The sequence below is a fragment of the Pundamilia nyererei genome, unplaced genomic scaffold (assembly GCF_000239375.1).
Source record: "Pundamilia nyererei isolate P.nyererei 1_Seehausen unplaced genomic scaffold, PunNye1.0 scaffold00127, whole genome shotgun sequence".
Taxonomy (NCBI): domain Eukaryota; kingdom Metazoa; phylum Chordata; class Actinopteri; order Cichliformes; family Cichlidae; genus Pundamilia; species Pundamilia nyererei.
This window is the reverse complement of record NW_005187528.1, coordinates 1407372-1418077: the sequence shown is the minus strand read 5'-3', so window position 1 is coordinate 1418077 and position 10706 is coordinate 1407372. Positions and strand designations below refer to the sequence as shown.

At 37.2% G+C, this 10706-nt stretch overlaps 2 protein-coding genes across 4 annotated transcripts in view; both read right to left on the bottom strand.

Moving 5' to 3' along the window:
* Nucleotides 1-451: 451 nt before the first annotated feature.
* On the bottom strand, nt 452-2651 carry ppil3 (peptidylprolyl isomerase (cyclophilin)-like 3). The gene is made up of 6 exons (XM_005743087.1): nt 2486-2651; nt 2190-2264; nt 1333-1426; nt 1171-1238; nt 966-1084; nt 452-850 (listed from the first exon to the last, which is right to left on the bottom strand). Exons 1-6 carry the CDS (start codon nt 2486-2488, stop codon nt 724-726), a joined length of 486 nt encoding a protein of 161 aa, XP_005743144.1. The 5' UTR covers nt 2489-2651; the 3' UTR covers nt 452-723.
* Nucleotides 2652-3857: 1206 nt separating this feature from the next.
* The window catches only part of lrrc8ab (leucine rich repeat containing 8 VRAC subunit Ab), a 10983-nt gene continuing 4134 nt past the window's right edge, over nt 3858-10706 (bottom strand). For all 3 annotated transcript variants that reach the window (XM_005743085.1, XM_005743084.2, XM_005743086.1), the window contains 2 exons: nt 7391-9500; nt 3858-7208 (listed from right to left, as the gene is read on the bottom strand). In XM_005743085.1, the coding sequence (XP_005743142.1) occupies nt 6933-7208; nt 7391-9493 (2379 nt within the window). In that variant the 5' untranslated portion in view covers nt 9494-9500 and the 3' untranslated portion in view covers nt 3858-6932. The remainder of the gene's footprint in view (nt 7209-7390; nt 9501-10706) is intronic.

Sequence of the window (10706 nt, the reverse complement as noted above, 5' to 3'; positions counted from 1 at the left end):
ACAGACAGTGTAAAATACGGATACATCTTCGTCTGAAAGGTGAAACGAACTTCAACCTGTATATCTTTTTAACGACCAGCAGGAGGCGACTCTTAAAGTTCCAAAAAGAGTTGCATTTACAAAGAAGTCTATGGGGAAACAATCCTCAGCTCCTTTGTTATGTAACCTCAGCAAACACTTTCCTGATAACTTTGGGTTCAACTACTAGTTTCAGGTTAACTAAGTAAATCATAATCAGTTTGTAAAATATGGTAATTTTTGCAACCAGAAACTAAGAAATTTCCATGCTATTTTCACTGGTTAACAACATATCATTCATGTGTCAGTAAGAAGTGTGTGGCCTCCTCTGGTCTCCTGTTTAGATCCACCTCCATCTTGTGACAGTCAGCTTCAAAAAACAACTTTGAAACACTTCAGAATGAGACTTCACTAACCAATGGGTGACATCATGGTGGTTACATCCATATTTTATTTTTTGTTTACAAAGTTTATTGTTTAAAGGAAACAAGACATCCCCCTGATTTATATATACTTTTTACATGAAGTTGCAAAATGAGGAACTACACCGTATAAAAGTTAAGACAATTTAACACTTTGTAGCTTTGAAGTCAGCACTCTGCCCACTGTCTGGGCATGTGAGTGGACTCTCCAGTTCTACCATTTGAAAAGTATTTCGACTTTAGCAAGGCAACAAGCATTGTATCATATGAAAGTGAAAATCTGCTATCCAGCAAAAGGATTAGCATGAATGGTGACATCCTTTATCCGAGTTTCAGTCAGTGGCCGGAACGTCTTTTCATTCACAGGCAGCTTCTCCAGCTCATCCAGTGTTTCCAAGCCGTCTATGATCCTAAATTTTAGAGGGTAAGCAGTCAGCAAATGTTTCAATTTTACCTGAGGTAACAAAGCCAGTAGGTGGTCACACAATCATAAACCTGTTTTGTTGGCTTGCATAAGATGCTTACTTTCCAAACACTGTGTACTTCATGTCCAGGTGAGGCTGTTTGGCATAAGTGAAGAAAAACTGGGAGCCATTCGTGTTGGGACCATTGTTTGCCATGGAGACCACTCCTCTTACATTATGCTGAAATCAGAAGAACGAAAAACATTCCCACAGAATGACACTTGGGTAAAACCAGCTTAAACCAACTAGCTATAGGATTTACTCACTTTTAAGTGTTCACTGAACTCATCCTCAAATTTACGCCCCCACATGCTTGTTCCTCCTTTACCTGTACCTGGAGGTTTTAATAAGAAAACAAAGATGCAATGAACAGGAAGTTCATTTTATATATTTTTTTGCCACTTCAAAAACAACAATAACATCTGTACCTGTAGGATCTCCGGTCTGAACCATGAAGCCCTTTATATTTCGGTGGAAGACGCAACCATTGTAGAAGCCGCTGGCACACAAAGCAAGAAAGTTCTGCAAAAAAAAAAACACCAGCAAAATTAAACGCAAATTCTTGTATTTGTCATGTTTTTAAATTACACTTACAAATGTTATTATTACATTTTAAAAAAATGCAATCTTAAACACCTTCATCGCCCTTAAGAATTGACTATCTTTATTTACCTGACAGAATACGATCATTTCTGAGTCTAGATTGTAAAGAACTTTATCTGCCAGAGGTGACTACATCACACCTCTTCCATCTTCATTACAGACAGTATATCTTAGAACTGAGTTTTTAAATTGAGTTTTAATGCTCTTTGTAGTCTTGTGCCATGCTGGAAAGTAATTCCGACACATCAGGTGCACACAAATCTGAATAAAGTCTGAAATCGGGTCAGTAACCTCTTAGAAATGTTCTACATCAGTTCAATTATTCATTTGATTTGATTTATCAATAATCATCATCATCATTTACACCTGCATTCAATTCAGAACTGGCACGCCTTTGGACTGTGGGAGGAATCCGATAGACCCATGCACACACACAGGACCAACATGCAAACTTCATACAGAAAGCCCCCAAATTGCATTTTAGCGTACTTTCGTACTACAACAACACAAGATCCAAGTGGGTTAGGATAAACTCCATCCCACCTACGACCCTGAATTAGTGGAAGAAAATAAATCGAGTGCTGGATCGTCTTACTTTTTCACGTAAAGATCCATAAAATGTAAGAGTTTTAAAATAAAAGGCTTGATTACTAGGGAGAGTTAGGGTGAGAAATACATTTACCTCACATGCCCTCGGTGTGCGCTCACAGAACAATTCAATTTTAATGTCTCCTAGATCTGTGTGCAGTGTAACAGCCTGCAAAATAGACAAGAACATCAAAAACATCACGAAGACAAGGAAATTCTCCCGAACTTCAACTTCCACTACTTGACTAGCTTAGCCTGCTATCGCAAAGAACTACATTATTACACAATGCTTTAAGTGACTCGTAGCCTGTTTAGAACCGTTATAACGTAATATTAGGAAACAACTTCAATTTGACAAATAGCGACTGTAAATGCGACAATGAAACTCACCATTTCAAATGTTGCGTCTGTGAACAAGTGTGTCGAAGAAACATGTCCGTGTGGGGATGGGTATCCAGCGGTGAATGGTTCCGCAAGGAATTTTTACAAACAAAACGAGAGGCGCAGACAATTGAAAAATTAAAGAAAGAAAAAAAGAGTCACTGGCACTAACAGTGAGGGGAGGGACATTTTGCTGACATGGTTTGGGCGTGGTTGTCCAGTTTCTGGAAATGGTCCTTGTAAAAAATTGTTAATGAGTGATCCCCTTTATCCTATGATGAAGGATTTTTGTAAAGGTGGGAGTGGTATCTTCCTGCATGACAATAGCTTTGCCCATGAGGGCATAATGGGTCAGTCACTAATGGCTCAGTCACACTAAAGTACAAATAGGATAGCCTAGTCATTGTGACAAGGAAATTTCAATTTGTAGGTTTGGTCATGCCACTGTCTCCAACCTCTGTTTGAATGTGTGTGACTGTAGCATGATATGGGTCTTTGCAGCCAGTTGAACACCTACAGTATGACAGATGTTATACTGGTATATATCAACCAGTGCCAGGGGTTCCATAGTGTGGTGGTTTACACATTTGCACACTGGTCAGTATCTGTATCTGCACACTTGCACATCAAGCTAAACCTTTATGTAATTGTTTAACCCTTCTTGTGCAAAAAGCCCAACAGACACCAAGACAAATGTGGCTTACTTCATTTTTTTTAATTTTACTGGAGTCAGTGGTGTACAAGAAATGAAGAGAAACATGTTCAAACACACTCAACGTCAGTACTGATGCATTGATGATGTTCCTTTGGCAAAAAACAAAACAAAACTGCACAAAACCAAGTGTGTCAAGATAACACGTCTGAGAGAAACAGAGAAAGATGCAAAATTATTTTGTACCCAAATTAAACATTTTAAGAGGAAAAAAGACAAATTAAAAATAGAAAACAGAAACCAAAGGGTAAAGAAGTCCCATTAATCAGACAAACTACTTGGGCTTTATCTATTGCTCACAATAAAGACAATTCAGACATGAGATGTTTGACAAAAACACAAGCAAGGTCAAATAAAGTGGTTTCTCCTTGATAATACAGATACACTTAGTTTCAATTCAGCAGTTAATATTAAATACACAAAACTAAAAAATAATGTATAGAAATTTGATATAAAAATGTTATCACAACCGTTTAAATTATTAACAGAAATAATAATAAAAAAATAATACCGTAATAATAATAATAATAGGCAATCAACTAAAAAAAAGTGAGTACTGGCTGCTTTCCTGAGAAATTTAGTTCTACAATAATCCTAACAGATATCAAAATTAAAATAATAAAATTAATCTAATAATAAAAATGAAAAAAGGAAAGATTAACAGTGACTAAGACAAAAACATGTTTATTTAATGTTACTACACTATGCACTGACCACTACAGTACTGATTGCAACAAATCACTCAGAGGTGATGACATGATGTCTCTTTTAAATGGAATAGTCGATTGTCTTACTAAATAGGTGTATTGCTAATGTGTTTGTGGGTGTCATTCAAAATGCTCCACTGAAGACCAAAATTAATCTCTTTTTTTCCTTTTTAATATTTCTATGTAAAAGCGTAAACTTAAATTTAATCTCGTGGCTGGCAGTCATTCAGGTAAACCTTCCCACACTGGAAAATGCCCAAAACAGGTTTTTCTATGTGCATACAATAACTTGTACACTATTGTTTGCAACACCTAAAAGTAAGTTCTGAGAGAAGTGCTATAGTGCAAAAGCATCCTTTAAGCACAACGATCTCTAATCTACTTAATGTGAAAATCTCACCATGTCTTTAGTAAAACCAATGTGACAAAATGAATACAAATGCACATTAGAAATCTATATCGTTACTAACAATACAGCTTAAATAAATGTAATACTGCACAACATAGCATAGTCAAACATGTCACGGTTATAGATGCGCATAGCTGAAATGTTTTCTATTATGTATATTGCTTCAGTCAATCTTTATTAGAACAGGAATTGTATTTTTCTTGGGGTAAATACAAGAATTCCTGTTGTGTGTTGTGCTGCATCAGAACTGTGGATCAATAACAAATTCCAAATTTTTAGCTTTGTCTTGGTCACTGTGTCAAAACAAAAATACAGAACAGTCACTCTCAATTGAGCAAAAACAAGTAAACCTTTACCTAAAAAAATCTCTCATTCTTAATTAAAAACTAGTGAAGGTTAAATATGCTTTTAACTGTGAGAAATAAAGTTCATATTTTGAGAAAAAGAATGCACTGGGAACTTCCAATTAAGTCTGATTATTGATTTAAAAAACAAAACAAAAAAACATATCTTTTCTTTTTCTTACATCTGGTACTAAAACAAAGACGGGTATAAAAACAAACAAATAAAACCCTTCCCCAAAACCCAGAACGTCAATGACAAAGTAGCTTATCTGACACCCGATCCATCACAACTCAGAGGTTATTGCCCATAAAACAACAAATGACCTTGATCTTGAGCATAATTTAGATGATGATTCATTGGGTTATTGTGTGTGCAAGCTTGATTATATTGTGACTAATACTGTCTTTTGAATGAACAATGCACCATGGATGCCTGGCATAAGCTCAATGGTCTTTTGGACAGATGAGCTTTAAAAAAAAAAATTAAAAAAAAAATCAAATCAAATAAATAAATAATAATAAAACATTAATAATAAACTACACTTTGTGCATCTTCAGTAACCAAAATCTAAACTCAACAGCTAGGTACAGCCTTGTAGAAGTTTTACCGGACAGCTTAAATTAAGGAAACTATGACAACAAAAGCTCCATCACTATCTGGGGCTTATTATTATGGTGCACTTTGAAAAACTAACAATTTTCATCTGACCAGACAACAGAAATATAACAATCAATGCATGACAACGAGAGGAGAAAATAAGGCAACTAATCTGATCAACTTGTAAGATTTACTTCATTTTCTTTTCATTTAATTGGAATGCAGGTTGATTCTGTAGCAGTAAAATTTCAAATTTCTTTACTACTAGCTTTTTAATATCAGCAGAAAACAGTAAAAGAGACTTTTATCCTCACCTCAGTGAGTAATATGTAACATTTCCAACATTTAACATTTAGGATGTGTGTTTTCTCACACATAGGTGAGCAGCTTCTTCACTGAACATTGCACACTAATGCAGTCCAGTAATAATAAAGTAACAGAATTTGAGTATAGTAACAAACTAAAATGAACATGAGGCTAGGTGCTTAAAAAATACATTTAAAGACATGATGACATGTCTGGTCTTTCTTATTTGTAGCTATTGAGCTATCATTGCTTATCACCAGTGATTCTTTTTACATCTGTTACAAAAAAAAAGAAGCCCCAATCTCATTTAAGCCTCTACGTTTTGACAGACATATTACAAATACTTTCAGGCTCCATTTGAATTTCACCACTGTCATTCTGTATAAACTTAATCTGAATTCCTGTGAGGCAGACATGACTCATCTCATTCAAAATCTTTAAGCATTCCCCCGCATTTTATTTTGTTATGTGCAAGTTATTGCAAACATATCATATACTTTTTTTGTGAAAATGTTATTTTCCATTAAAGATATACTAGCAGTAAGGTTTGGGTATTCTGATAAGCTTCACTAATGCCATTTTAATGCTAGTGCAATAAGTGATATGCAGCAGAATAATTGCTTTTCCTTTAGCACTAGGTCAAACACACATCTTTCCCTAGAAAGAGGGAACCGAACCCTACATTCTGCCAAATTGTCCATTCTAGTATCAAAAGACGATCAGCCAACCAACCAACAAAAAGCCCTTTAGCGCTACAATACTAACAGTGTCCTCAATGGCCTCCTTCTTCCCACTTTGTAAACCACCTTTAGGTACAAGGCTCTCAGTATAATCATATTCCACTCATCTATAGTTATTACTGTTTTGTTAAGTCATACTATCATATCACTCTTAATAGTGTCTTTGTAACTCAAAACAAGTGATTATCGTCTATATACAGAAATAAAGATGTCTTGGAAGTAATTTTGCCATCTCATTGTGCCTTCAAACCGGAACACCTGACAAGATATTTTAACGTATTAAACCTTATTTTTTTTAGTATTGATCAGTGGCATACACTGTCTTCTATACCATAATCGAGAGGCATAAAAATGTAAACACAAGATTCAAACTATATTATTGCTAAAAAAGCATCATTACTGAATTATAATGTAAAGGCCTGAGAAGTTTTTTGTGAAGGAATTAATAAATCAAATAGACTAAGAAGACAGCCAGAAACTGCCAGGATTTTGGTTCTACCTGGCACTGGTTCTTGATGCCCAAACTTAGAAACGGCACAATGCAGCAGGAATACTGCCTGTTATGGCAAGCCTCTGGGACCAACTTGTAGGTCCAGAGCCAGTAGATCAGTATCTGTACTTGCAGAAGCAAACCTGTTTTTTAAACTTGTTCTTTGTCCGCTTTCCACAACTGCTCCTTGACCTCTGTGGGCAGTGTGTTGAACAAGTCCTCTTCCACCACAAGACCAGTTCTCTTCAACTGTCGGCACTCTCCAAGTTCCACCGGCAGACACTCTAGGCGATTTCCTCTAAGCTCTAGTTGTGTCAATGCAGTCAACTCTCCAAATCGTGATGGTAGAGACTGCAGGCAATTGTTTCCCAAGTTCAAAGTGCGAAGCTTCTTGCACTGGAACAGTTCATTAGGCAGGTTCTCGATCTGTATTTTAAAGAACAAGGAATTTTGCATTGGGAAAAAAAAGGAAAGAAATTATGACTTGTAAGTTCATTTATTGTTTTATCAGCAAATAAACAATACAAATAAAGCATTATGGATAAACTCCAATCTATAATTAGGATAATATTAAAATGGTTGGAAACTATGCTTATTACATCACTTACCCTATTGGCTGTCACTGCCAGGTATTGAAGATTTTGGAGGAAGCCAATATCTGTTGGGATATAGGTTAGGTTGTTATGGCTCAAATCCAAGATGCGCAGCTTGCGGCAATAGAACAGCTGACTGGGGATCTTCTCAATCTTGTTTCTGTTCAGGTACAGCTTCTCCAGGTTGTTCAGGGTGCCAATCTGAATAGGAATGTAGGCAATCTGGTTGTACCAGAGCTTAAGGCAGACCAACCGATGAAGATGCTGGAAGCTTATGATCTCCTCAATGGTTTTCAGGTTGTTATCCTTCAGGTCAATCTCTTGCAAGTTGTGTAAACTGAAGATTGAGTGTGGTATGCGTTCAAGATCACAGCGAATAAGCTCTAGTTCTGTCAGATTTACCATCTTTTTTAGACTATTGAGCACCATGAGCTTGGTTCCTTCATTATTGATGGACAACTTCTGGAGGTGCATGCCCACATCAGTGACCACTTGAGGTAGCTTGGTGAGATTGCTCTTCAGACGAAGCACTTTGAGTCTCTTGAGCTCACGGAGCCCATCAATGACGATGTAAGGGTTGTTCTCAGCACTGAGATTCCCTGTCAGATGAAGCTCACTGAGATTCTTCAAACTGTAGATCCATAAGGGGATTTCTTTGATGTCGGTGAACTTGATATGCAGAGACTTTAAATTTTCCCGCAAAAAAGCCAAAGCTGGAGCTTCTATTTTGGCTGGGGTGTGATAAAGCCACATCTCTCGCAGGTTAACCAGCTGAGCAATGATTGGGGGAATGGTCACATCTGGGATTAGCTCCAGTTTAAGAACCTCCAACTCCATCAGATCGAACACTGTATCTGGAATGCCACTAAGCATGAAAAGGTGCAACTCCAACTTCTCCTGAGAATTCTTAGTTATCCTCTGCCTGAGTTTGTCCAGTGTCCACTCGTTGTTGAGGTTGAGTTGCCTCAGCTTATTTTCGCTTACTTCTGAGAGGAACACGGCAAAGCGTTTTGAGTACAGAGGATCATACTGATCGATCATGTGCAACATGAATGCAAAGTCATTCTTCACATCAGGTATGTCACTGTAGCTGCTCTCTTCCCGGATTGACTCAAAGGAGTACTTCTTTAGGGAGCGCCGAAGCATCCAGCAAAGCGTGTACATGCAGATCAAACCATACACCACCACTAAACTAATGTAGAAACATGCTAAGATTTTAAAAAGTGTAGCGAGTGGGTGAGCACAACGGTACACGCTGTAACCAGTCAGGCTCTCTATATTTACAGAACAGTCAACACTAAATTGAATATCATGCACATAATACCCTGTGTAGCAGATTATCAAAATAAACTTGATGACTTTGATAATAGTCTGGCGTATGTACAGTCTGTACACAATGTCTCCTTCTTCCACGTGTATGCGGAACTTCTTCACTTTTTCAAACAGAGCTTTTGCCTGTTCACCCTCCTTCTTGTCCAAAACTCCTGTTTCCGTTCTATCTACAATGCCCTGCTCAAAGCGTGATTTTGTCCTTTGAAGCATAGGAACACTTGCTTCAACATCCTCACTTATTACAGATTCTTTGTGGTCCATCGAGCCATTCATTTTCATTGGTTTTGGGTCACTTTCTTCAACCACTGTCTCTGATAGTGCCCTTGTTGTCCATGGAGAATCGAAGCATTTTAGCAAGATAGATACAAAGTGTTCTAGTTTGGAGCTAGTCCGTGGAAACTTGAACCAAAAGTTGCTGCAAGCTAGAAAAATAAGGGTGTGGAGTAATACTAGGTAGGGGAAATACTTGGCAAACCAGTGCAATGTATTTTCATAGCAGACAGCGTCAACATAATTGTACTGGTGGCGGTCCAAATCATACTGGATCCCTTTGGGCACTGATGATGTGATGCTTGAATTGAAGTTCCTCTTGCAGGTTTCATTGACCACCCATTTGCAGGGCAAGCAGATCATCTTGTCCTGGGTGACCTGCAGTGTTCCCCCAAAAACAGAAATCATGAGCATGACAATGGAGATATAGTCGGTGAAGACATCCCACCAAGGTTTCAGGATGCGGTATGCTGGCTGTGTGTCCACAAAGTACCGCAGCTCGGTGATGGGGATCATGGTTTATCTGTGGGAACATAGAGAATGTAGACAGTGATGTATTGAATTAAAGACCCCTGTCAAACATCAGAACAATACAGAAATGTCTGTTTACAAATTAAACGCTCCTTCCCTGTAATGCTTAAGCAACCTTTGCCTAAACGACGACACAAAACCTAGCAGAGAAATCAATGCTATAATTCTAACTAACAAGGGCACACATCAGAACACTGACCATGGTTAATTTGAAGGCTGTCAGGAGTAATGAATAGCGATTGTGACAAAGACTTTGGTGTTTAACTTTACTTAACTTTATGTTATTGATTTTCCTATTGTTAAGCAGGCTCAATTAATCTTGCTTTGAAAGGACTTTCATACCACACAAGTCATTTCAAATGTTAGGGTTAAATGTCAATCAATAAAATATAAAGTAAATTTATCTGTGTTTTAAATTACTCCTACAAGATTAAGGTGAAGTGTTAATGGGCTGCCTATGTTAAGAAAAAAAAAACCATACAGGCAAAGAAACAGCTGCCTTCAATATGTATGCAGGGTGTAAATGTGATAAATGACTAAGTTAGGTAGGCAGTAATTTCACACTTGTTAATCGTTAGAGGTTGTATTATTACTGTTCATCAGCAGTAATAACACATAAATTCCACTTCTCTATTCTGATGCTGATTATAACACAAAATCTGAATACCTAAACTAAAACAGGCACAACAACAGCCACCTCAAGGCACTTTACATTGTAAGATAAAGACCCTACAATAATACAGTGATGAGACAACATGAGATTCATCCATCTGTTTAACATGGGGTTTTCGGCCTATACAAGTAATGGAGCCAATTAATGAGGCAGGGTTTTCAATGCATATTAAAAGATTTTGGCACTCAAGTTCAGAAACATTTGAATCTGAGTGTTCAAATTGAGTAGAAAAGCACTATATAAGTACCAGTTCATTTATCATTCAAATGTGTAGACAACCTCAAAAAGTGAATTTTGAACAGTTACCCACAGATTTAAATTGTTCTTATGGTGGGGTGGCCATGAATACATTCACTGAACAAAGCACATACACATGTTAATGTAATAACCATTGCTAAATAATTAAATAGAAACTCGACTTTCATTACTCATTCATTTATATCACAACTGTGGTGATATAGCAGATAGTGGAGTTGCTCATAATCCAGTAGAGCTGGGCAATATAAGATTTTTTCAAATCACGAT

Bases quoted from the DNA above. Each gene is read 5' to 3' on its own strand.
- ppil3 (XM_005743087.1), bottom strand. The intron at 1,427-2,189 runs GTAAATGTATTT...TTTTTTTTGCAG, and splicing joins GCACACCGAGGGCATGTGAG to AACTTTCTTGCTTTGTGTGC. The intron at 851-965 runs GTAAGCATCTTA...TCTAAAATTTAG, and splicing joins AAGTACACAGTGTTTGGAAA to GATCATAGACGGCTTGGAAA.